Source organism: Oncorhynchus kisutch, linkage group LG24, assembly GCF_002021735.2.
Source record: "Oncorhynchus kisutch isolate 150728-3 linkage group LG24, Okis_V2, whole genome shotgun sequence".
Classification (NCBI taxonomy): Eukaryota; Metazoa; Chordata; class Actinopteri; order Salmoniformes; family Salmonidae; genus Oncorhynchus; species Oncorhynchus kisutch.
In genome coordinates this window covers 24,210,758-24,233,092 of record NC_034197.2, presented here as the reverse complement: position 1 = coordinate 24,233,092, position 22,335 = coordinate 24,210,758, and the positions used below count along the sequence as shown (strand labels likewise).

Below are 22,335 nucleotides of genomic sequence, written 5' to 3'. Positions count from 1 at the left end.
CGTCCTCGCGCTAGCTTACGACTCTACGTCTTACAGGAACGCGCTCACCGGCCAAGCATACGCACTATCGTGGATGCAAGGTCCGATCCCTTCCGACACCAATGTAATGAAACAGGCAGGGAACAGGTCTCGAACCCACGACCTTCTATAGCCCAAGGTCCGGCGCGCTATCGACTGGGCCGCAAAAGCATGCTCGTGCGGCAGGGTCGATTTCTGGGTTATAATACTTAATAAAAACAGCTGATCTGATAATACATGTGGAATATAAAATACTTGCTTGATATGTATGTTTTCCAGTTTCTTGAAAAACTTTGCAAATGAAACATATTTTTAAACTGAAATAGTCTATTCATGCCTTTAACATTTTAGTAGATGCTTTTATCCAGAGCAACTTACAGTAATGAGTGCATAAATGTTCATACTGCTCCTCTATGGGAATCGAACTCACACTAGCGTTGCAAGCACCATGCTCTACCAACTGAGCCACATCATTACATCTAATCATCACAAACCACTTGATGTTTCAATGTATTCAATTACTGTATTGTGCATAGTTTTTCTTCATGGTGATGGAAAGTCTACAGGTACAAACCTAACATTTAGGCTACAATACAGTAATGTACACTTCCATTAAGTGGTTTGTAAATATGGTAAATTAATACTGTACGAAAAGTGGTTGTTTTCCATGTTATTTGATTAAGATTTGTTTTAGCTTGATGTGGATGTTTGGTGTCTTTGCCCATAACTTTGCACCTTTTGATGTAAATATTTCAGGACAGGGTTTTGTTCTTTCTGGGTGCCATTAGAATGACATCACAGAGAAAGGGACAGGGCAACAACTCTTACAATTCCAACTATTGAATCCTGCAAGATATGGTTCTTAATTATACAAGTACCTTTTTTTTTGCCAAAGCAGAGATGTGAAAAATGTTTTTGCCTTCATTACAGATGTCTATATCAGTCCGCTAATACATGTTTTTAAACGTATGAATATATTTTTGAAATGTAGATTTTTCAGTGGATGCTGCAGCACCCTCAGCACCCTTACTTCCTGCGGCTATGCGCACGTCTATAGAAAACAGACTGGGCTCTCCACTTTCCACTAGCATTATTTTAGCAAGTGTTAAAAATAACTCACTTCCGACAGACACAAGTAAAAACTCTTTACAGAAATGTTGTAGCAGCCTACAGCACATATAAACATTAGCGATATGACATACTGTTTCAGCAAAGCAAACCCTAAATGCTTTTGAAGCCTTTGGTATTTTTGTTGAGGCCTAAATGTATAAATATCCCCGTGTAAAAAGGTTGTGTAGTGTTATTTGGTATACTGTTTTGTAAGATGTGTTTATATATTGTGTTATGGGGCATGCTGTAGGCTATCAGTCTGATCAACTGTAGCCTACTATGCGTCCTGTCCCATCTGGTCCAGGGAAAAGAGGCAATGAGTGAAAATGTGAATTATCAAATTTAATTTATATTCAAACTTCTGTTGGCTAGGCTACCTATGCCTTTTTTAAATCCAAAATGAACGACTGGAATTCATCAAATTAACAAATAGGGATGACATAGGTTGCTAGATTGTTCTAATGCACGTGTAACTTTTTTATTACAGATTTAGCCTATATAGGTCCACATGCCGCTATATGATGCAACCTAACGTAAAGCAAACTCAGCCATGTTAGTTATATTGTCTAATAGGAGTTATCTCTGTGCCTGTGTAATGGCATGAAGCAATAGGATAAAGTGGCTCTCACTCTGCTCGCCCTGACCAAGTTAGCTTCCTGTGTAGCATTTTATTTTTTTTAATGACTGCTTTGGCAATGCCCAGGTTTAGCTACTAGCTAGGCTATGCTGGAATTCCTGGATCTCCTTGGGCAATATTAGAGTGGGATTAATTTGCCGACGGCTCAGTTTACTTGCCCCAGCGAACCTTAAGGTCCTTGCTACAATTAAGTTCCGGAGTTTTATCTGGTTACCATCACCTCTGCTCAAACACGCTCAAACAAACAAGTCTGCATTACGCAACACGTACGCAAAAATAAAATTCAAATTACTTTTGTCAAAATTAATATAATAATCTTGAAATGAGTATGATAATCAAAACATAGAGACACTGCAAATGTCTAATTGTATGGCAAGTATATTTGTTTGTCTGTTTTCAATGCTTGACACATGTAAATAATGAAATACCTCCCAAATAAACATTTTTACATTTACTGAGGATACACTCTAAAAATGAGGGGTTCAATAAGGGTTCTTCTAAGATCCTCAAAGTTCTTTGAAGAACCTTAGGGTTCTTGGCACAAAAAATTGGCCCCAAAAGGTTCTTCCAAGAACCCTCGACAACTACTGTGATTATTATTATTTGACCATGCTGGTCATTTAGGAACATTTGAACATCTTGGCCATGTTCTGTTATAATCTCCACTCGGTACAGCCAGAAGAGGACTGGCCACCCCTCATAGCCTGGTTCCTCTCTACGTTTCTTCCTAGGGTTTGGCCTTTCTAGGGAGTTTTTCCTACCCACCGTGCTTCTACACCTGTATTGCTTGCTGTCTGGGGTTTTAGGCTGGGTTTCTGTACAGCACTTTGAGATATCAGCTGATGTACGAAGGGCTATATAAATCAATTTGATTTGAATTTGATTTGATCGAGGAACCTCCTTAGTTGGCGGGGGTTCTTGCAGGAACCTAACTACCCAACTGAAACATGTGTCTGTAGGTATACAGAGGAGGAGGCATACAAAGGTATGTCAATTGGTATTGGTACGTTATGCAGATCACATATACCATCCTCCTCCCTTACCTCTTCAATGAATAGCCCATAGGCCTTTACATTATGGACAAGGTATGTGAATGGAAACCATTATCAAAACAGTTTTTTATATTCACATTTACCACAAAAACCAAGGTATGATTACTGTTGTGTGCATGTTTTGTTAATCGTCTGTATAATTACTATTTTTTGGGATTCCCTACACCTCCGATGAATATAACAGGAAACCTGTTCGATCACCATGCACTGCAAAATCATTCTGGCTATGGATACGGAGAACATCAACACATTAACATCAACAGGCCAGAGGATATACCCATTGGATTTGGGACTCTGCTGGGAGTTGACCTCATATTTTTTATTTTTTTATTCTGCTTTGCCACTAAAATCATAATAAACGCTGACTAAACTAAACTAAACTAAAATATTGTGTTATTGTTCTTATTGTTATGTGTATTATTAATAATAATAAAAGGGGAGGGGGTAGCTCAAAAATGAACCCCAAAAAGTTATTCATAGGGTCCTTTGAGGATCCATTAAAATTAGATATTTGAAGAACCCTTTTAAAGGGTTCTTCGAAGAACTTATAGGGGTTCCCCCACAGTTTCAACTTGATGAATTTGAGCTCCTGAGTGGCGCAGCGGTCTAAGACACTGCATTTTGGTGCAAGAGGTGCCACTACAGTCCCTGGTTGGAATCCAGGCTGTATCACATCCGGCCGCGATTGGGAGTCCCATAGGGTGGTGCACAATTGGCCCGGGGTAGGCCGTCATTATAAATAAGAATTAGTTCTTCACTGACTTGCCTAGTAAATAAATGTTTAAAAACAGGATACTCCAGTGACTTTTTCTTTTTAGAGTGTATATATCTTGTAAAATAACAATTTTAAATTGTATTATTTGAATGTAGAACAGGAATTGCATCATTCAAGTCACGAGTGTGTCCCGAAGGTAAAGGATTTATTGCTCTCCTCGCCACTCTGGAAGTCACCCTCCGAGTTACGTCGGCAACACGTGACAACGGACCTCGGAGCGAGTTCGTAGCGTTAATTTATAAATTCAGTGGTTGTTAGTGGCGAGGGGCTGGTTTGGGATTCACCGCTAATCTCGGATAGTCGCAAACAAGCTTTTGGGTGTCTGCATAACGCGTCCGCAAAAACGAAATACAATACAAATTACTGTTGTTAAAATTAATATAATAATCTTGAAATTAATATCATATAATAATAATAAAGTTTAGAAACTGTAAGCAAATATGTTTAAAATAGCGATAGAACACGTAAAGAAGCATCCAGGGGTAAGTACTTATTTTTGTTTTATGGTTTATTACCTCAAGGGAGTTAGTAGTCTATAATATTTAATGAAAGTTTCATAATTTCTGTTGTCGGTGTGTAATATGCTACCAGTTGTTGCTCAATGGAATCAATAAATGATCAAAGTAAAACATACATTGTTTCCTATAGTGTCATCAGGGTAACTGAAATTAAACAAAAGTTACAACCCTGAACAGGCTTCACTAATGAATTGTGACACATCATTTTTTGGGGGGGTTGAAAATGTGTTTTTGTCTTGTGTTGAAGTTGTTGGTGAATGGTTTGTTAAAAGAGGAGGGGCACAGAAAACAGGCTATTCGTTTTTCTGTTTAATGACAGTGTTATTTAAAAAATGACTGGCGATATGACCGAAGTAGTTAGAAAGCTATTACCATCTCATACATCAGCTCAGATGTCCTCAACAGCAGATAGTCAAGAATTTACATTAGATTTTTGTCTAAATGGGAGCTACGAAACAAACTTGACAACCCAAGGGATGCCAGTTAGCCTAACAGCCCTGTGTAGTAGGATCAGCACTTGGACAGCGCCACAGCGTTCCCTACCAGAGTCACGTCTGAGTAAACTACTTACTAACTAGGTCTGCATTTATTTGACTACATTCACATAGGCTTATTAAAGCTATACCAACGTTTTGAGAGAGCAACAGACACGGTCTTTGTTAATGAAATAGTACAACTAAGTGATCAAAGTTTGAAACCGGGCAAACTCACCTGATTCAACCTGGATGAGTGGAATCAGGGGAGTTTGTCCGGGCTTCAACAAAAACTTGTGCTGTTTTGGGTAATCGAGGACTGGAGTTATGAAACACTGGTATATAGTATGAAAGAGGAAGTTCCACATGAGGAGTCTCTCTGAAAAGTACACACACAGGCATGAACGTATTCATGCACACACACACAGACACACAACGGGATCATCATATGTCATGTGATCTAAAGAATGACAGAGCAAAGTCTATAATGGATCCCTCCCTGTGTAATCAGCTTGATTAGCTGGTCATTGGAACACTGTATTGACAAAGGCTATGTAGAAATGTTCACAGAGTGAATGCAATGGTCATGCTATCTTCCTCTTTCTTCTTACTCTCTCATAGCTCATGCCCCAGTTATTCTTCATCTTGTTGGGAATGGGAGGAGCCTCCTTGTATTTGGTCCGTCTTGCAAAGGGGCCCCATGTCACGTAAGACTCTTTACCATTTTCCTTATTGTCCATTTTATTTTTAAATGAATATGGTTTAATCAATTTCTTAATACTATCCAATTAAAACATATAGTAGTGGATGCCAATTCCCTTTAACATCATAAGGCACAAGAGGTAATCCCACCTCTTGTGCCGTTCTGGGGCATCAATTCCCATATCACTACCTACGGGCTATGCTGCTGCAAATTTTTGGAAACTATACCTGGCCCATGAATAGTTGATCGTAGGCAGACTAACACAGTTCCCTCTAATCCCATTTGTGTTTGTCCTACTTCGGCCTGCTTTGACTGCTGTGTCACTGTATAGCTGGAACAAGAAGAACAACCCTGAGCCCTGGAATCAGCTTGACCCTACCTACCAGTACAAGGTACAGTACTGCCAACACTGTCAGCAATAAACACACTTTAGCTCCAAAAAGTGTGTGTTTACTGCATCTTATTCCATTCTTGTTTGACTTGACAACAATGTAATAGTAATGTAGCCTATCAATAGCATGAGTTAAGCCAATCATATATTTTGCATCAATATAAGTAGCCAAGAGAATTATGTAAATCCTGCCATATTGTCTTCTTCCCCAGTTTGTGGCCATCGATACTGACTACAAGAACCTGAAGAAGGAGGGACCTCAATTCTGAGTATCTTCCCTCTATCCTAACGGCACCAAGTCCAGCCCGAAGAACGTCACTGAAGAATTCAAATCTGTGAAGTATTCTTCTCTCAATGCTTCTATACAAATATTTGGAGATTGATCCATAATGTTGATGATCAAATCTAAATTTGTCTGTTTGTTTTATCATAAACACTTCATTGTTAGTTTGGCAGTCACTAAATCTAACAACGAAGGTGCTCGTTATGATAACAGGCAAGAGTGTGCATAGATTTCTTCACAAAATGAAAGAAATTATTAAGCTCAATTTCTGAATGGAAATGTTGTCCAAATAAAATGTCTCTAGAATTTAGAGAGTGAATTTCTAATCATGTGTACATTCATAGTGGGAGATAAGCTGAAAACATAACTCTAGCTGAACATAGGCCATCAGTCAGTAACACAGTGTCAGCTGCTGTTTTGGGTATATGGTGTTTCTTTCTTCTCACATACAACGGAGCACTGTACTGTACACATATCCAGCTGTGAGATTAGAGAGTGCAGTGCCTTTCATCTCCACAACAACAGACACTGCTAGCCAGAAAACAGACACCCTTCGTCACCTTGACATATGACAGCGTACAGGGCAACACGTACCCACTTGTACTGTTCCACACGCAGGCACTCTTTCCATCACCCTCACTCAGACGATCCAGAGGCATACATACAACGGGTTAATGTCCACATATCATACACTTTGATCTGTTTTGGATGGAATGGATGGAAAACCACAAAATAGGCAGGCTGATGACCCTTGTAGCAAAGAACACAAGGGAACAAATTAGTTCCCATAGGACGGTTAAAAGCCACAAAACAGGGGGGGGGGGGGGGGGGAGCCACAAAGTAAACAAACACACACAACCAAACAGAGGAGAGTGCGTCAGAGTTGTCAGGTCGTGAGAAACTGGCGGAGAGATGGAGCTGAGTGCAGGATGAGCAGATGTTTGTTTTTCTGTCAGCAGAGTTGAAAGTTTCTCTGACCTTTATGACAGCTGGACTGTGGCCTGTTACTGTGGAAGCACAATCCTCTGGCACAAGCATAGAGAGAAGACACACACACACACACACACACACACACAGTATGGATGTTCTGTATGTGCAGTTGTGCACCAAAACATGCAAACACAAACAGGCAAACACACTTATACATATCATGTATGTTAAATGACCATCCAACATGATTGACACATAACAGGCATGACTGAGAATTAGCAAACCCTTCCACTCAGGCTTATATTCTGCCCTGTGGGACATTTAACAGCACTGGGATAAAGCATTGCAGTAAGAAGTAATAGGGAGCTGAAAAGGCTCTATTTCCCTGATGAATAATGGAGGAATCTGGGAAAGTGAGAAAGAGATAGTATTGAAAAAAAGACAACATTTAGCTGTTCAATTTGTCATACTCTCACAACCACCAGAAGATTCCACAAACAAAGTGGTTGACACGTTTAGGTTAACAAACTAATATTCACTTTGTGTTCATGTGTGTGGGGATCTCTAACAGGGACTCTAAGAGATCCTCTGTTTGCTCCAACACTAGCAACCCCTTGTCCGTTACTACACTACTAGTCTACAGCGAGAGGAAACGCTCAGAGGAAATGCTGCTCTGTTTAGGAAATCTCAGAGCCCCCTCTCTTACTCTCTTCTAAACAAGACATATACACATGCTCAATTCGCACAGAGAGAAATGTGAAGGAGAAAACATCTCTATGTCAATTCTCTACACATCAGGTGAAAAGGAGTATAACAAGAATTGCACTATTTACAACGTAGTATCACAGTAACTTGATACGATTAAATATTGAGCAAAATTGGAATACAAAAATCTCCTTATGAACCATATAGCAGCTATCAATGTCTAGCAGAATTAGAACAAAGGTTCTTCTCCTGGAAAGACTAACAGATTAGATGATTGTACTTTTGTTCATCTACACAACTACTGCACTATCTGGCTGAAGGATGGGATCATAACCTGGGCCTAAAGTCCAGTCTCCCTGTGTCTCTCTCAGTGAAGCCAGGCATGGGGAACAGCCGTGTGAACTCCTCCACCCTCTGGCACAGGTCAGTGATACGGGCCACTGTCCCTGGATCCTGCAGCAAGAAGGACTTAAAGTCCTGGAAGCTTCCTGTGGAGGATAGGGATATACCATGGTTAACTTACAGAGTGGTCAAGTCTTTATACTATATATTACTGTCATTCTCTGTCATGGTCCTCCAAACTGTTTTGGTTTCACAAGCTTTTCCCTTTATCTCCCATTCTGGACTTGCTCTAAGCTGAACCCATAATAAAGTGAACTGAAGTGTTATAGTTTGGTACAAGTTTGCAATGGGATAATAAGCTATGTCTGGCCAGTCCACATGGCCTGTGTCAGCTATGTGCATGTATCCCTTCTTACTGGTCTTCTTCTTCACATCCTGGTCAATATGGATCCCCTTATCATAAACTCCACCACCTTCTCAAAGTCCGATTCCTTGAACTGCCTCGATGTCAAGACAGGGACTCCTACAGATGTAGGATATTCATTTGATCACGAGAACTTTCCTGCAATGCAGGACATTTAAAACTTGTAGTATATTCAACGTTTAAAAAGGCTTCTGAAGTTTGTAATTTCCACTTTGAAATTTCAGACTTGATTTCCCCTTGTGAAAAATGTACCAATCCCTACAAAAAATATTGCTTAATTATAATCCACTTAAAAATTAACATTTCCTGTTGCTGCACGATTCTTTTCCTGCTGTAGAAAACTGACTCAAATTAAGATACTACATCTGTACAGCAATCAATAAATTAGATCTTGACAGAAAACAATTCAGGAGTGAGGTTATAAGTTGTTTAGTCCCTTTAGTAAATGAACACCACTAAACTAACCCATGCCACAGTACAGTAAATTCTTCTCATGTAATGCCGTACCTAGCCCGAGTCCTCCTGGGGTGAGAGCACTCTTGTCATCTAGGCAGGTGTTCTTTTTTGCCGGTTATGAACACAAGATCCAGTACCCACTCCGCCCGGGCACCGTCCATACACTGGGGTCAAAGGTCAACCAAGTGGTTGTCCTTACACCCTGGAGGAGCAGATTAGAGAGACAAGCAATATGGACCTCTTTGACCTATAATGATCAAAACTGACATTTATGAACTATGTTCCTCATAAAGAAAATGTGTAGACTATATTTAATGGTAATCAAAATGTCTTAAAAATAAATAGTCTTCTGGTTGGTGGATTAAAAACTAAAACAAGAAGCTTCCGCGCTCAGGCCTGTTCAACGCTGGTTCGACCAATCTGATTCCACGCTTCAAGACTGCTTCGATCACGTGGATTGGGATATGTTCCGCATTGCGTCCAACAACAACATTGACGAATATGCTGATTCGGTGAGCGAGTTCATTAGAAAGTGCATTGGTTATACCCACAGCAAAGATTAAAACATTCCCAAACCAGAAACTGTGGATTGATGGCATTCGCGCGAAACTGAAAGCACGAACCACTGCTTTTAACCAGGGCAAGGTGACCGAATACAACGACTGTAGCTATTCCCTCCGCAAGGCAATCAAACAAGCTAAATGTCAGTATAGAGACAAAGTAGAGTCGCAATTCAACGGCTCAGACACAAGAGGTATGTGGCAGGGTCTACAGTCAATCACAGATTACAAAAAGAAAACCAGCCACGTCGCGGACCAGGATGTCTTGCTCCCAGACAGACTAAATAACTTTTTTGCTCACTTTGAGGACAATACAGTGCCACTGACACGGCCCGCTACCAAAACCTGCGGGCTCTCCTTCACTGCAGCCGACGTGAGTAAAACATTTAAACATGATAACTCCCGCAAGGCTGCCGTCCGAGACGCCATCCCCAGCCGCGTCCTCAGAGCATGCGCAGAACATCTGGCTGGTGTGTTTACGGACATATTCAATCAATCCTTATCCCAGTCTGCTGTTCCCACATGCTTCAAGAGGGCCACCATTGTTCCTGTTCCCAAAAAAGCTAAGGTAACTGAGAAAACGACTACCGCCCCGTAGCACTCATCCGTCATCATGAAGTGCTTTGAGAGACTAGTCAAGGACCATATCACCTCCCCCCTACCTGACACCCTAGACCCACTCCAATTTGCTTATCGCTCCAATAGGTCCACAGAAGACGCAATCGCAATCACACTGCACACTGCCCTAACCCATCTGGACAAGAGGAATACCTATGTGAGAATGCTGTTCATCGACTACAGCTCAGCATTTAACACCATAGTACCCTCGAAACTCGTCATCAAGCTCGAGACCCTGGGTCTCGACCCTGTCCTGTGCAACTGGGTACTGGACTTCCTGACGGGCCGCCCCCAGGTGGTGAGGGTAGGTAACAACATCTCTACCCCGCTGATCCCCAACATTGGGGCCCCACAAGGGTGTGTTCTGAGCCCTCTCCTGTACTCCCTGTTCACCCACGACTACGTGGCCATGCACACCTCCAACTCAATCATCAAGGTTGCAGACGAAACTACAGTGGTAGGCTTGATTACCAACAAGGACGAGACTGCCTACAGGGAGGAGGTGAGGGCCCTTGGAGTGTGGTGTCAGGAAAATAACCTCACACTCATCGTCAACAAAACAAAGGAGATGATTGTGGACTTTAGGAAACAGCAGAGGGAGCACCCCCCTATCCACATCGACGGGACAGTAGTGGAGAGGGTAGTAAGTTTTAAGTTCCTCAGCGTACACATCACGGACAAACTGAATTGGTCCACCCACACAGACAGCGTTGTGAAGAAGGCACAGCAGCGCCTCTTCAACCTCAGGAGGCTGAAGAAATTCGGCTTGTCACCAAAAGCACTCACAAACTTCTACAGATGCACAATCGAGAGCATCCTGTCGGGCTGTATCGCTGCCTGGTACGGCAACTGCTCCGCCCACAACCGCAAGGCTCTCCAGAGGGTAGTGAGGTCTGCACAATGCATCACCGGGGTCAAACTACCTGCCCCCCAGGACACCTACACCACCCGATGTCACAGGAAGGCCATAAAGATCATCAAGGACAACAACCACCCGAGCCACTGCCTGTTCACCCCGCTATCATCCAGAAGGCGAGGTCAGTACAGGTGCATCAAAGCAGGGACAGAGAGACTGAAAAACAGCTTCTATCTCAAGGCCATCAGACTGTTAAACAGCCACCACTAACATTGAGTGGCTGCTGCCAACATACTGACTCAACTCCAGCCACTTTAATAATGAAAATTGATGGGAATTGATGTAAAAATGTATCACTAGCCACTTTAAACAATGCTACCTAATATAATGTTTACATATCCTACATTATTCATCTCATATGTATATGTATATACTGTACTCTATATCATCTACTGCATCTTGCCATCTTTATGTAATACATGTATCACTAGCCACTATAAACTATGCCACTTTATGTTTATATACCCTACATTACTCATCTCATATGTATATACTGTACTCTATACCATCTACTGCATCTTGCCTATTCCGTTCTGTACCATCACTCATTCATACATCTTTATGTATATATTCTTTATCCCTTTACACTTGTGTGTATAAGGTAGTAGTTGTGGAATTGTTAGGCTAGTTTACTCGTTGGTTATTACTGCATTGTCGGAACTAGATGCACAAGCATTTCTCTACACTCACATTAACATCTGCTAACCATGTGTATGTGACAAATAACATTTGATTTGAAAACAAGAAATGCATCAAAGTTGAGTCAGTTTTGCATCGTCGCTTAGTCTATTTTTTTTCTTGGTAATTAATATAACCACAGACCCCACGCCTGCTCTTCCGTTTCATTTCATGCACTGCCAGAGAGCTCTACATTCACCAGACCTCTCCACCTCTGGAAGTATGATTGAATATATCTTACAATATATTTTTCTCCCAATGATCTCGTCGTGCGTTTTTAACCATATTCTTCTGGACACAGTCATGCTATTTGATGTGATACATTCTTTCACTTAAAGTTTTCTGTTAGTATGTTTTGGTATCTGATTGTAAGACATACATCTGGACTGTTGTTTAATTCATTTAGTTTAGTTTATTTCTTAACATTTCTTAAAATGTCAAGAATATTTAAAAACATATATATATGATTCAGTAAAATGTGTATGTTGCCGTCCAACGTATTTGGCTTCTGTGGGGGAAAAAAACAGGTTTAGAGCAATATTGTGTATTACAGTGCTTATTATATGTTCAATAAGATATTATTTACACCACCATTTAGGTATTGAACAGCTAGCTATAAAGAGTGTTTTTTAAACTATTTCAATGTTTTTGATACCTCAGGGAGGGAAATGCAGCAATGGCCCTGAGAGCAGCAGGAAGTGTGTTTGGTGTTTTCCTGTTATCTGTTGCAGGTACAGATTTTTATCAATACTCATTCACTTTTCTCTAAAGTACTTCTCAAAAGTATAATTTTCGGGTTTCACTTTTGAGAAACATCTAAAATGTCATAAAAGATGATCAGGACAAGAAGTGTTTGAAGGTTGTTCTGGTGTATATGGTACATTTTCATGCTCATTTTGATAGTTTTCCTATGTTTGTTTCTCAGGAGTACTGGGACAGTATGGCTGGGATGTGACTTTCACCAGAACGAGAATATGTGCGTTGAAGGGATTATCAGTAGATGTTTCCTGCACTTACAGATATCCCAGTGGGCATGAGATCATAGAAACAGAATGGTATAAATGGTGGAACGTCACAGTGGGGTATACTTATAACATCATGGAACAACAAGCGTTTGCAGGTCGTGTTGAGTACCTTGGGAATAATCACAATGACTGCACTCTGAAAATCACAGACCTGAGAGAGAATGACACAGCGGAGTATTGCTTCGGATTTAAAACCAACATACACGGCTGGATATATCAGAAAGATGTATTCATTTCTGTGACAGACCTGAAGGTGACTACCTATGTGACAAAGGGGTCATGGGTGATACTGAATTGCAGCACCACCTGTACTCTGAGTGACAACCCCAATCCTGACTACATCTGGTACAAAAATGGAAAGCCTCAACATGAATATGTGTCACAAAATTACAGTGTCTTGAGTTCTGATGAAGACAGTTACTCCTGTGCTGTAAAAGGTTACGAGGACCACCGCTCTCCTGCAGTGTGTGCCGTGGGCCAGAACTGTTGGAGAGTGATTTACGCCAAAAGGAGTATCTGTGCCTTGAAGGGTCATCAGTGGACATATCCTGCACTTACACATATCCCCATGGTCATATACCCAAAGACACATTCTGGTTTACTCAAGGAAAGTCTACAAAGGAGCCTACAGATCTGAAGAAGGACCCAAACTATTTGGATCGTCTGGAGTACCATGGAAATGAGGACAGCGATTGCACCCTGAGAATCAAAGACCTTAAAGACAGTGACTCAGCTGAGTACAAATTCAGATTAGTAACTGCAGAAGGGAAATATGTCAGTTCACCCGGTGTATACCTGACTGTCACATATGTCCTGTTGGAGATGAACCCTATGTCTGTCTCTGAGAGGGAAATGGCCAAACTGACATGTACAGCCAACTGTAGACTGGGTGACAACACAGCCTTCATTTGGTATAAGAACAGACAGGCTATACCAAACAGCCACAACTACTCCAACAGCCTGCACCTGTGCCAAGTCAGCAGTGAGGATGCAGGCAGCTACTGCTGTGCTGTAGAAGGCCATGAGAATCTCCACTCTCCTGAAGTGACTCTAACTGTCAGATACAAACCAAAGAACATCTCAGTGTCAGTCAGTCCCTCTGGTGAAATAGTGGAGGGCAGTTCAGTTATTCTGACCTGCCACAGTGATGCCAACCCACCAGTTCAGTTATTCTGACCTGCCACAGTGATGCCAACCCACCAGTTCAGAAATACACCTGGTACAAGAGGAACATTAACACATCAAAAGAATCCGGTCAGATCTATCGCATCATCAACATCAGATCGGAGGACAGTGGAGAATATTATTGTGAGGCACAGAATGAAATGGGAGCTAAGAACTCCACAGTTAGATTGATCATAGAATCAGGGTAAAAAAACAGTATTAACATAGCTGTAGGAATCACAGTGGTTGCTCTGGTTCTCATTCTCCTATTTAGCTTTCTGTGGTTCAGGAAGAGGGCTCCCAAATCAACTGACACACGGGACACAGCAGAGGATGGACAGGGAGACTCTAGTCACCTGTATGACAACATCTCAGGCATGGCCATGACCCCTCCTGCAGTACAGACAGTGGACACAGACGAGGATGGACAGGGAGGCTCTAGTCACCTGTACGAAGCCATCCTGAGGACAGCCCCAACTGCAGCACAGAATGCGGGCACAGATGAGGACGTCAGGATCTATGCCAATGTCCACCTCTCTCACTCCAGAAACCATGAAGAACCTCTTTACTCTACTGTCCAACTGCCTAACCCTGAGAAACAGGACAAAGTCCAGTATGCTGTATTGAAATTCAATCGCCTAGGTGTTGCCCCCCCATCCTGCAGCACACGCAGCTGAAGATCCATCTGCAACCTATAGCACAGTCAACAAACCCAGAACCTGAACACAAGAAGGTACATTCTTATCCTCTTATCCAGTTTCCCAGGCCTCCTACTGGGTCGCTGTAATCCTACTGAGCTGAATTTAAAAACATTGTCTTGTTTATTTGGAGGGTCACACAATATTTTGATGTATAAAGTATAGATTAGAAAGAGCCTGCTGTGACCATATGGCTGTACAAGACAATACAGCAACAATTCTAGTGTAGTGTAAGATGTGACTCATGATAGGTATGGTGATATTGTTAAGCATTAAAAGCTTTTGAAAAATGCATCTCAGTGAAACTGTACACTGAGTGTACAAAACATGATGAACATCTGCTCTTTAAACGACAGACTGACCAGGTGAATCCAGATGAAAGCTTTGATCTCTTATTGATATCACCTGTGTAACGCTTCAATCAGTGTAGATGAAGGGGAGGAGAGGTTAAAGAGGGATTTTTAAGACTTGAGACAATTTAGATATGGATTGTGTGTGTGTTCCATTCAGAGGGTGATGTGCAAGACAAAAAATGCAAATGCCTTTGAACAGGTTATGGTAATGGGTGCCACACGCACCGCTTTGACTGTGTCAAGAACTGCAACGCTGCTGGGTTTTTCAGACTCAATAGTTTTCCGTGTGTCCACCACCCAATGGACACCCAGCCAACTTGACAACACTGTGGGAAGCATTAGAGTCAACATGGGCCAGCATCCATGTGGAACGCTTTTGACACCTTGTAGAGTCCATGCCGCAATGAATTGAGGTTGTTCTGAGTGATGTAACTCGATATTAGGAAGGTGTTCCTAATGTTTTGTGCACTCAGTGTATAATAGACATGTAACCTCAGAGCTTACGTGTTTGTGAAGGGTATGGGTCAGAATTTTTTTTTGAAGGGAACAAATGTTTTCTTATATTGTCTAAATTGTGTTTCTTTACTAAATGTAATAAAATAATCAAAAACGTGTGGTAGTACCCAGCAAACAGGGGACCATGACAATTTCCTGACGCTGTGGACAACCTAGACAACGTTTTGTTCACAGGGTATTAGAAGTATTACACAAATTGAGAAGGGACAGCTGAAATGGGACTTGAACCAGCAACCCTGCATTTACACGACAATGGCACTTTCTGTGATATAAAGATCCAGACTGCTTGGCAGGTGCTGTAATATTCTTACATACAGGGAGGCTCCATCTCTGTTAGTACTACAGATAGTAGATGTTCTAGTAGCTGTAGTAGTGATAGTATTAGTAGTGGAAAAGTAACTGACAGTGAGAATAGTACTGCTATCAATGAGCACGGTTACATGCACACAATAATATGAGTATTATGGATAGTCAGATTAATATAATAGTTTGTCCAAAACATTTACATGATTTGCAAGAAGAACCTTTTCCTTAACACTTCTGGGCCCTTTATAAAACACTAGCCTGGTCGTTTGTCAGTACCCCAGACAGTTTTTTAGGTCCATTGCTTGAGTATTTAGATGTAGGTAATACCCGCGCCTTCCCCATAGAAACGCCATGCAACGTTAAAGTCCTATCGTAAATACCTCCCAAACACACTGCTCTGCCCTCCCATGACCACAATAGTCCTCGTAATGACTTTCTCTGTACAATTTTTCAGCTAACTTGTTTCAGTAGGCACATTTTTACCAATGCATTTTGTTATTTTCATATTGAAATCCAGGAAGTATAAGAATGTGCGTCGCGATTTGGGACTTCCGAGGCGGTCGTGGTTGAAGGTTGTAAACAATATGTTTCTGTTTTCACTCCCTCTCAGTATTTGCTGCCCTCGTCAAAATGAAATAGAGTAAAGAATGTCAGATCAAGAACGAAGAGGAAATTGGAGCCTTTTTTTTAGAATGGGACTGTTGTGCCATATCGGTTTGAGCCGGAGTTTACTAAGACTGAGTTGTTCCATTTGCGGGCTGACAGAGAGAAAAGAGCTAGAGAGACGAGAAAGGCCAGATGTTGAGGAAACACAGACTCTTCCCAGAACGCGCTGTGACTGGTGGTGCAGTTGCAGGAGATGGCAACCTCTACCGACAGACAGTGAATGTCTCAGCTGTCGACAATGGGACCAGCTTGCTCCGATATGATGCAGCAGAAGATGGCGTGTATGTATATAACTAAACACTCCGATTTCTTGTCTGTCATCACATCCTGGTGTTGGAGACTTTCTTCAGAATCCCCAGGATCAACTGGAAACGATGTGCCACACCTGATGGTCCAAATGGGAAGCTTTTCGTCCTCTATGGTATAATGGCGTTCGCAAAAATTAGATGTGCATTCCACCACCTACTGTGCGGGTGGATAATAAGGATCCAGTTTGGTTAAAAATAAATAACATATCATACAAACTACCAAAAATGTATTAAATGTTTTTAACTGAAATATTACATTTCCATAAGTATTCAGACCCTTTACTCAGTACTTTGTTGAAGAACCTTTGGCAGCGTTTACAGCGAGGGTGGGCAATTCCAGTCCTCGAGGGCCTGATTGGTGTCACAGTTTTGCCCCAGCCCCAGCTAACACACCTGACTCCAATAATCAACTAATCATGCAATTGGATTAATCAGCTGTGTTTGCTAGGGATGGAGAAAAAGTGTGACACCAACCAGGCCCTCAAGGGCTGGAGTTGCCCACCCCTGGTTTACAGCCTCGAGTCTTCTTGGGTATGACGCTACAAGCTTGGTAGACCTGTATTTGGGGAGTTTCTCCTATTCTTCTCTGCAGACCTTCTCAAGCTCTGTCAGGTTGGATGGGGAGCGTCACCGCACGCACAGCTATTGTCAGGTCTCTCCATAGATGTTTGATCGGGTTCTAGTCCGGGCTTGTCCTAGAGAGATTTACACAGTTATTAAAATGTCACACCAGGGTAAGCCTACACAAAACACAGCCCGATTTTAAGTGTTTCTAAAATCACCTATGGGAAAAATGAATGATGGAAAAATGATTGGACCCATTTCCCTGTTTGACTGCTAGGTTTTATGGGTATTATGACTCATACTGTGGTACTCTATAGCCTACCAACTGTATCTGAATAGCCTGCCTACACCCCCTAATGCAACTGGCTATTGCAGTCCCCTTCTAGTTTGTCTGACAATGATGACTTGCTGGCTAGGTAAACAGTGTCTAGAATGAGTGGACACGCGCCCTATTAATAGAATAGTCATGATTGCATGACATGTTATCGATGGCGTTCCACAACATAACAATGCCATCATTAGGGCTAACTAAACTTCGTTGCAAAGTTAGGCTGAGAAGTTTTGACGCTACCTCCTCGAAGTCTGAGTCTTTGTATATGATCTGTTTATCTTCACGCCGATTGACAGTCTGCTGGACCCGTTGGGTTCTAAAGTTGAATGTCTTCTGTTTGGACACTCTTTTCTACCCGGTCCTTGACCTGTTTGGAATCCTCCACATGGCTTCGTGGATCTCCTGGAAGATGTGTAACAGAATAACAAAACAAAACATTTAAATGAGTCCTAATTTAGTCTCTCCTTGTATCATTATAGGAGGCACGAGTGGAAGGAACATTGAAAAGAGTGTGAAAAGGATACAAAGATAAAATATGTGAGAAATTGAACGAGGATAAAATCCGTGACAGTATGGTTGATTGTCCTATCCTCATGTCTGTTCCACCACCCCTTACTTTCTTCCATTCCCTCCCAGGCAGGTACTGTATAAACAGAGAGTGATTGGTGATGTTGGCTGGAATAAAAGGGTCAGTCATTACATGTCAATTCAGGGCAAGATCTGATATTCTAAATGTTTTAATGTAAATAATGTAAAGGTTGGGCCAGTTTGTTGTCATTACAACTCATGCACCAGCTAGGGCCAGAGACATGTATGTATATATATGTCTCTGGCTGGGGCTGTGTCCAACTTATGGACCTTAACTAGGGCAAGTCATTTTATGCAATCAATAGCACTATAAAAAAGTGTGGAAAATCTACTATTTCTCATCATAACGTTATAATGAAAAACAGAATTGCAAAACAAACAAAACCGTAGAACAGGATAACATAACAATTACAGTAGTAGCTAAGCTAAAAACACCATCTAGTTCCAGGAATGGCAAACAAATAATATATTACTTTGTGGTGACTAGCAACACGTGTTAGCAACTTAGCTAGCTAGCAACATACACTATATATACATAAGTATGTGAACACCCCTTCAAATTAGTGGATTTGGCTATTTCAGCCACACTCGTTGCTGATGGGTGTTTAAAATCAAGCAAGCAGCAATGCAATCTCCATAGACAAACATTAGGAGTAGAATGGCATTACCGAAGAGCTCAATGACTTTCAAGGTGGCACAGTCATAGGATGCCACCTTTCCAACAAGTCAGTTCGTCAAATGTCTGCCCTGCAAGAACTGCTCCGGTCAACTGTAAGTGCTGTTATTGTGAAGTGGAAACGTCTAGAAGCAACAACGGCTCAGAAGGGAAGTGGTAGGCCACACAAGCTCATGGGACCTCCGAGTGCTGAAGCGCGTAAAAATCATCTGGAAGCCACGTCAGCACTGTTCTTCGGTAGCTTCGTGAAATGGGTTTCCATGTCCGAGCAGCTGCACACAAGCTTAAAATCACCATGCGCAATGCTAAGCGTCTGCTGGAGTGGTGTAAAGCTCGCCGCCATTGGACCCTGGAGCAGTGGAAACGTATTATCTGGAGTGATGAATCACGCTTCACCATCTGGATAAATCTGGGTTTGGCGAAAGCCAGGAGAACGCTACCTGACCCAATGCATAGTGCCAAACGTAAAGTATGGTGGAGGAGGAATAATGGTCTGGGGCTGTTTTTCATGGCTTGGGCTAGGCACCGTTGTTCCAGTAAATGGAAATCTTAATGCTACAACATACAATGACATTCTAGACAATTCTGTGCTTCCAACGTTGTGGCCACAGTTTGGGGAAGGCCCTTTCCTGTTTCAGCATGACAATGCCCCCGTGCACAAAGCGAGGTCCATACAGAAATAGTTTGTTGATATCAGTGTGGAAGAACTTGACTGGCCTGCACAGAGCCCTGACCTTTGAGCTGAATCGGAACGCTGAGTGCGAGCCAGGCCTAATCGCCCAACATCAGTGCCCGACCTCACTAACGCTCTTGTGGCTGAATGGAAGCAAGTCCTCGCAGCAATGTTTCAACATCTGGTGGAAAGTCTTCCCAGAAGAGTGGAGGCTATTATAGCAGCAAAGGAAGGACCAACTCTGTATTAATGCCCATGATTATGGAATGAGATATTTGACAAGCAGGTGTCCCCATTGCAGTCAGTGGCCATAAAGTGATCACTGGACACGGTCAACCGCAGCTGGTAAATTACTTCAGGCGTCGTATCGAAACCATAAGCAGGATTTCGGATAGCTTGCAGCCATGCCGGACACAAAGCTCCATCGCAGTCATGAAAATAGTTGAAATATGTAGTGTATTGGTATCTGACCTAAACATTATTGCAATTCATTTTGGCCAATGTCACTCAGCTACTCGACTATTAACGTTATTTGCCTTACTTTACTTCAGAGATTACTAATGGCTAGCTACCATCTCTTTGTTTACTTCCTGTCGTTCTGATTTCCTTTCTTGAAGACCAGTAGTATAAGACACTCCTTTGTCCCGCCTCCTGTAATTATCCACTTTAGAACCACAAAGAACAGTATCTACCAGATTACAGATTTTATGGAATATCTTTGCGCTATCCCAAAGTAGGTCTTTGTTTTTTATTAAACAACACATGTATTTGGCAATTCAATGCAGAGACACCAATCACTGTTAACGTAACAATAAATACACCGTTTTTAATGCATTTTAGGTAATTTCGGAAAGTCAGCATTACTCAAAACAATGGACCTAAACTGTCTGGGGTACTGACAAAACAGCCAGGCAAGTGTTATGAAGGGCCCAGAAGTGTTTTGGGGTGAATTTCCCCTTTAAAAAGGTGAAGCTGCCCTCATTATACTAGTACTGCAAATCACAGAAATAAAACATGGAAGAATAACAGCATACTGAATAAGTCATTCCTTCCTTTTATTGTTCATAAATCATCATGAGAACATCACTTCACCATCCTCCCACACAGAGCTGAAGGTGAAGCCTTCGTTCATTGCATCTGCACTGTTTAATATGGATTTTTGTCCTCCGGATCACAGCAGGACATGCTGGAGTGGTGTTGTTGGACAAAAGCATGTTTTCTCTCAATTGTGATGATGGTGCATTTGTCAGGTGGTCAAATATGATAATTGTATTTGGGTAAAAGCCTGTGGTGTTCCCCACTTGACTGGAAAATAGAATGAATGCCCTCTCTTTTATACGTTAGATTTTTTGATTGTGTCATATCAAGTAGTTTAGTGAAATAAGTGTTTTGTTTTGACGCGCTGCATCATAGTCCTCTGATGTGATTATTGTCTTGTTTGCCATTGGAACGGCTCCATTGTCTATCTGTGGGGTAAAAAATGCTCCCTGTCGTCCCCTTTGGAACGGCTCCATTGTCTATCTGTGGGGTAAAAAATGCTCCCTGTCGTCCCCTTTGGATCTGCTCCATTGTCTATCTGTGGGGTAAAAAATGCTCCCTGTCGTCTCCTTTGGAACGGCTCCATTGTCTATCTGTGGGGTAAAAAATGCTCCCTGTCGTCCCCTTTGGATCTGCTCCATTGTCTATCTGTGGGGTAAAAAATGCTCCCTGTCGTCCCCTTTGGATCTGCTCCATTGTCTATCTGTGGGGTAAAACATGCTCCCTGTCGTCCCCTTTGGAACGGCTCCATTGTCTATCTGTGGGGTAAAACATGCTCCCTGTCGTCCCCTTTGGAACGGCTCCATTGTCTATCTGTGGGGTAAAACATGCTCCCTGTCGTCCCCTTTGGAACGGCTCCATTGTCTATCTGTGGGGTAAAACATGCTCCCTGTCGTCCCCTTTGGAACGGCTCCATTGTCTATCTGTGGGGTAAAACATGCTCCCTGTCGTCCCCTTTGGAACGGCTCCATTGTCTATCTGTGGGGTAAAACATGCTCCCTGTCGTCCCCTTTGGAACGGCTCCATTGTCTATCTGTGGGGTAAAACATGCTCCCTGTCGTCCCCTTTGGAACTGGCTGAAAGCTTTGTACAGTAAAGGAACACTGGATGTTTATCATGCTGTAATAACCATTTATTTGACTTGTGGTTCTACGGCTGCAAAGGTCAATACTTCCTGTTGAACAACTAGTTAACCATCGTCTTTGGTTGTTCATCGTGTGTTCTGAGAAGATATACATGTGATTGCACTTGTTCCTCTCCACTGTAGATCAGTCCTCTGGGATAATTATGAGGGCTTGTTAATGCATCTGATCATAATTTAGACACTTTATTGGGTTGGGTTCATCCAAGTCAGACTCTGTGTCTGCAAATGCCTGTAAATCCTGTGCTGAGACAGATGTATGGCTGGCTGTGCCCTCCTGCCACTCCTGTGTGGTGAGTGTATTTACAGATGGAGTTGCCCTATGATGCTGCCAGCTGTACAATAACCACAAAAGTTTACGCAACCATTCAATCAATCATATCTCCGTTATTCTCCTCCTTCGACAGGTTCCAAACCTGGTGGGGCAGACTAGCACTGCTGTGTTTATCTCTGTAACAAAAAAGCTGTGGAGTAATACCACCTTGTGGCATAATGGTGTACTGCACCTCTTTAATCTAGATAGCACATACAATAAAGAGGAACTTGAAAGTCTTACACAGAACATTGTCCCTATATATACAGTGTGTTTTTGTGATATTTGACAGCAAATGCCTGCTTGTGGCATCTAGATGTTTTTCTTTACAACATATCCTTGAATGAATCTTGAACAAAGCTTGATTGCATTATAAAAACGCCACA

The 22,335-nt window shown here is 42.1% G+C and overlaps 2 protein-coding genes and 1 long non-coding RNA gene across 3 annotated transcripts; 2 read left to right on the top strand and 1 right to left on the bottom strand.

Moving 5' to 3' along the window:
* Positions 1-3,771: 3,771 nt before the first annotated feature.
* On the top strand, positions 3,772-6,286 carry LOC109869246 (NADH dehydrogenase [ubiquinone] 1 alpha subcomplex subunit 4-like 2). The gene is made up of 4 exons (XM_020459252.2): positions 3,772-4,074; positions 5,205-5,290; positions 5,618-5,678; positions 5,890-6,286. The coding sequence occupies exons 1-4, from the start codon at positions 4,033-4,035 to the stop codon at positions 5,944-5,946; spliced, it is 246 nt and encodes an 81-aa protein (XP_020314841.1). The 5' UTR covers positions 3,772-4,032; the 3' UTR covers positions 5,947-6,286.
* A 1,014-nt stretch (positions 6,287-7,300) lies between these two features.
* Positions 7,301-9,327, bottom strand: LOC109869248 (uncharacterized). The gene is made up of 2 exons (XR_002252001.2): positions 8,869-9,327; positions 7,301-8,499 (listed from the first exon to the last, which is right to left on the bottom strand). It is a non-coding gene; the product is annotated as an uncharacterized LOC109869248 (long non-coding RNA).
* Positions 9,328-12,265: 2,938 nt separating this feature from the next.
* LOC109869749 (sialoadhesin) lies at positions 12,266-13,984 on the top strand. The gene is made up of 3 exons (XM_020460010.2): positions 12,266-12,320; positions 12,515-12,527; positions 13,028-13,984. Exons 1-3 carry the CDS (start codon positions 12,266-12,268, stop codon positions 13,788-13,790), a joined length of 831 nt encoding a protein of 276 aa, XP_020315599.1. The 3' UTR covers positions 13,791-13,984.
* The last annotated feature ends 8,351 nt before the right edge of the window (positions 13,985-22,335 follow it).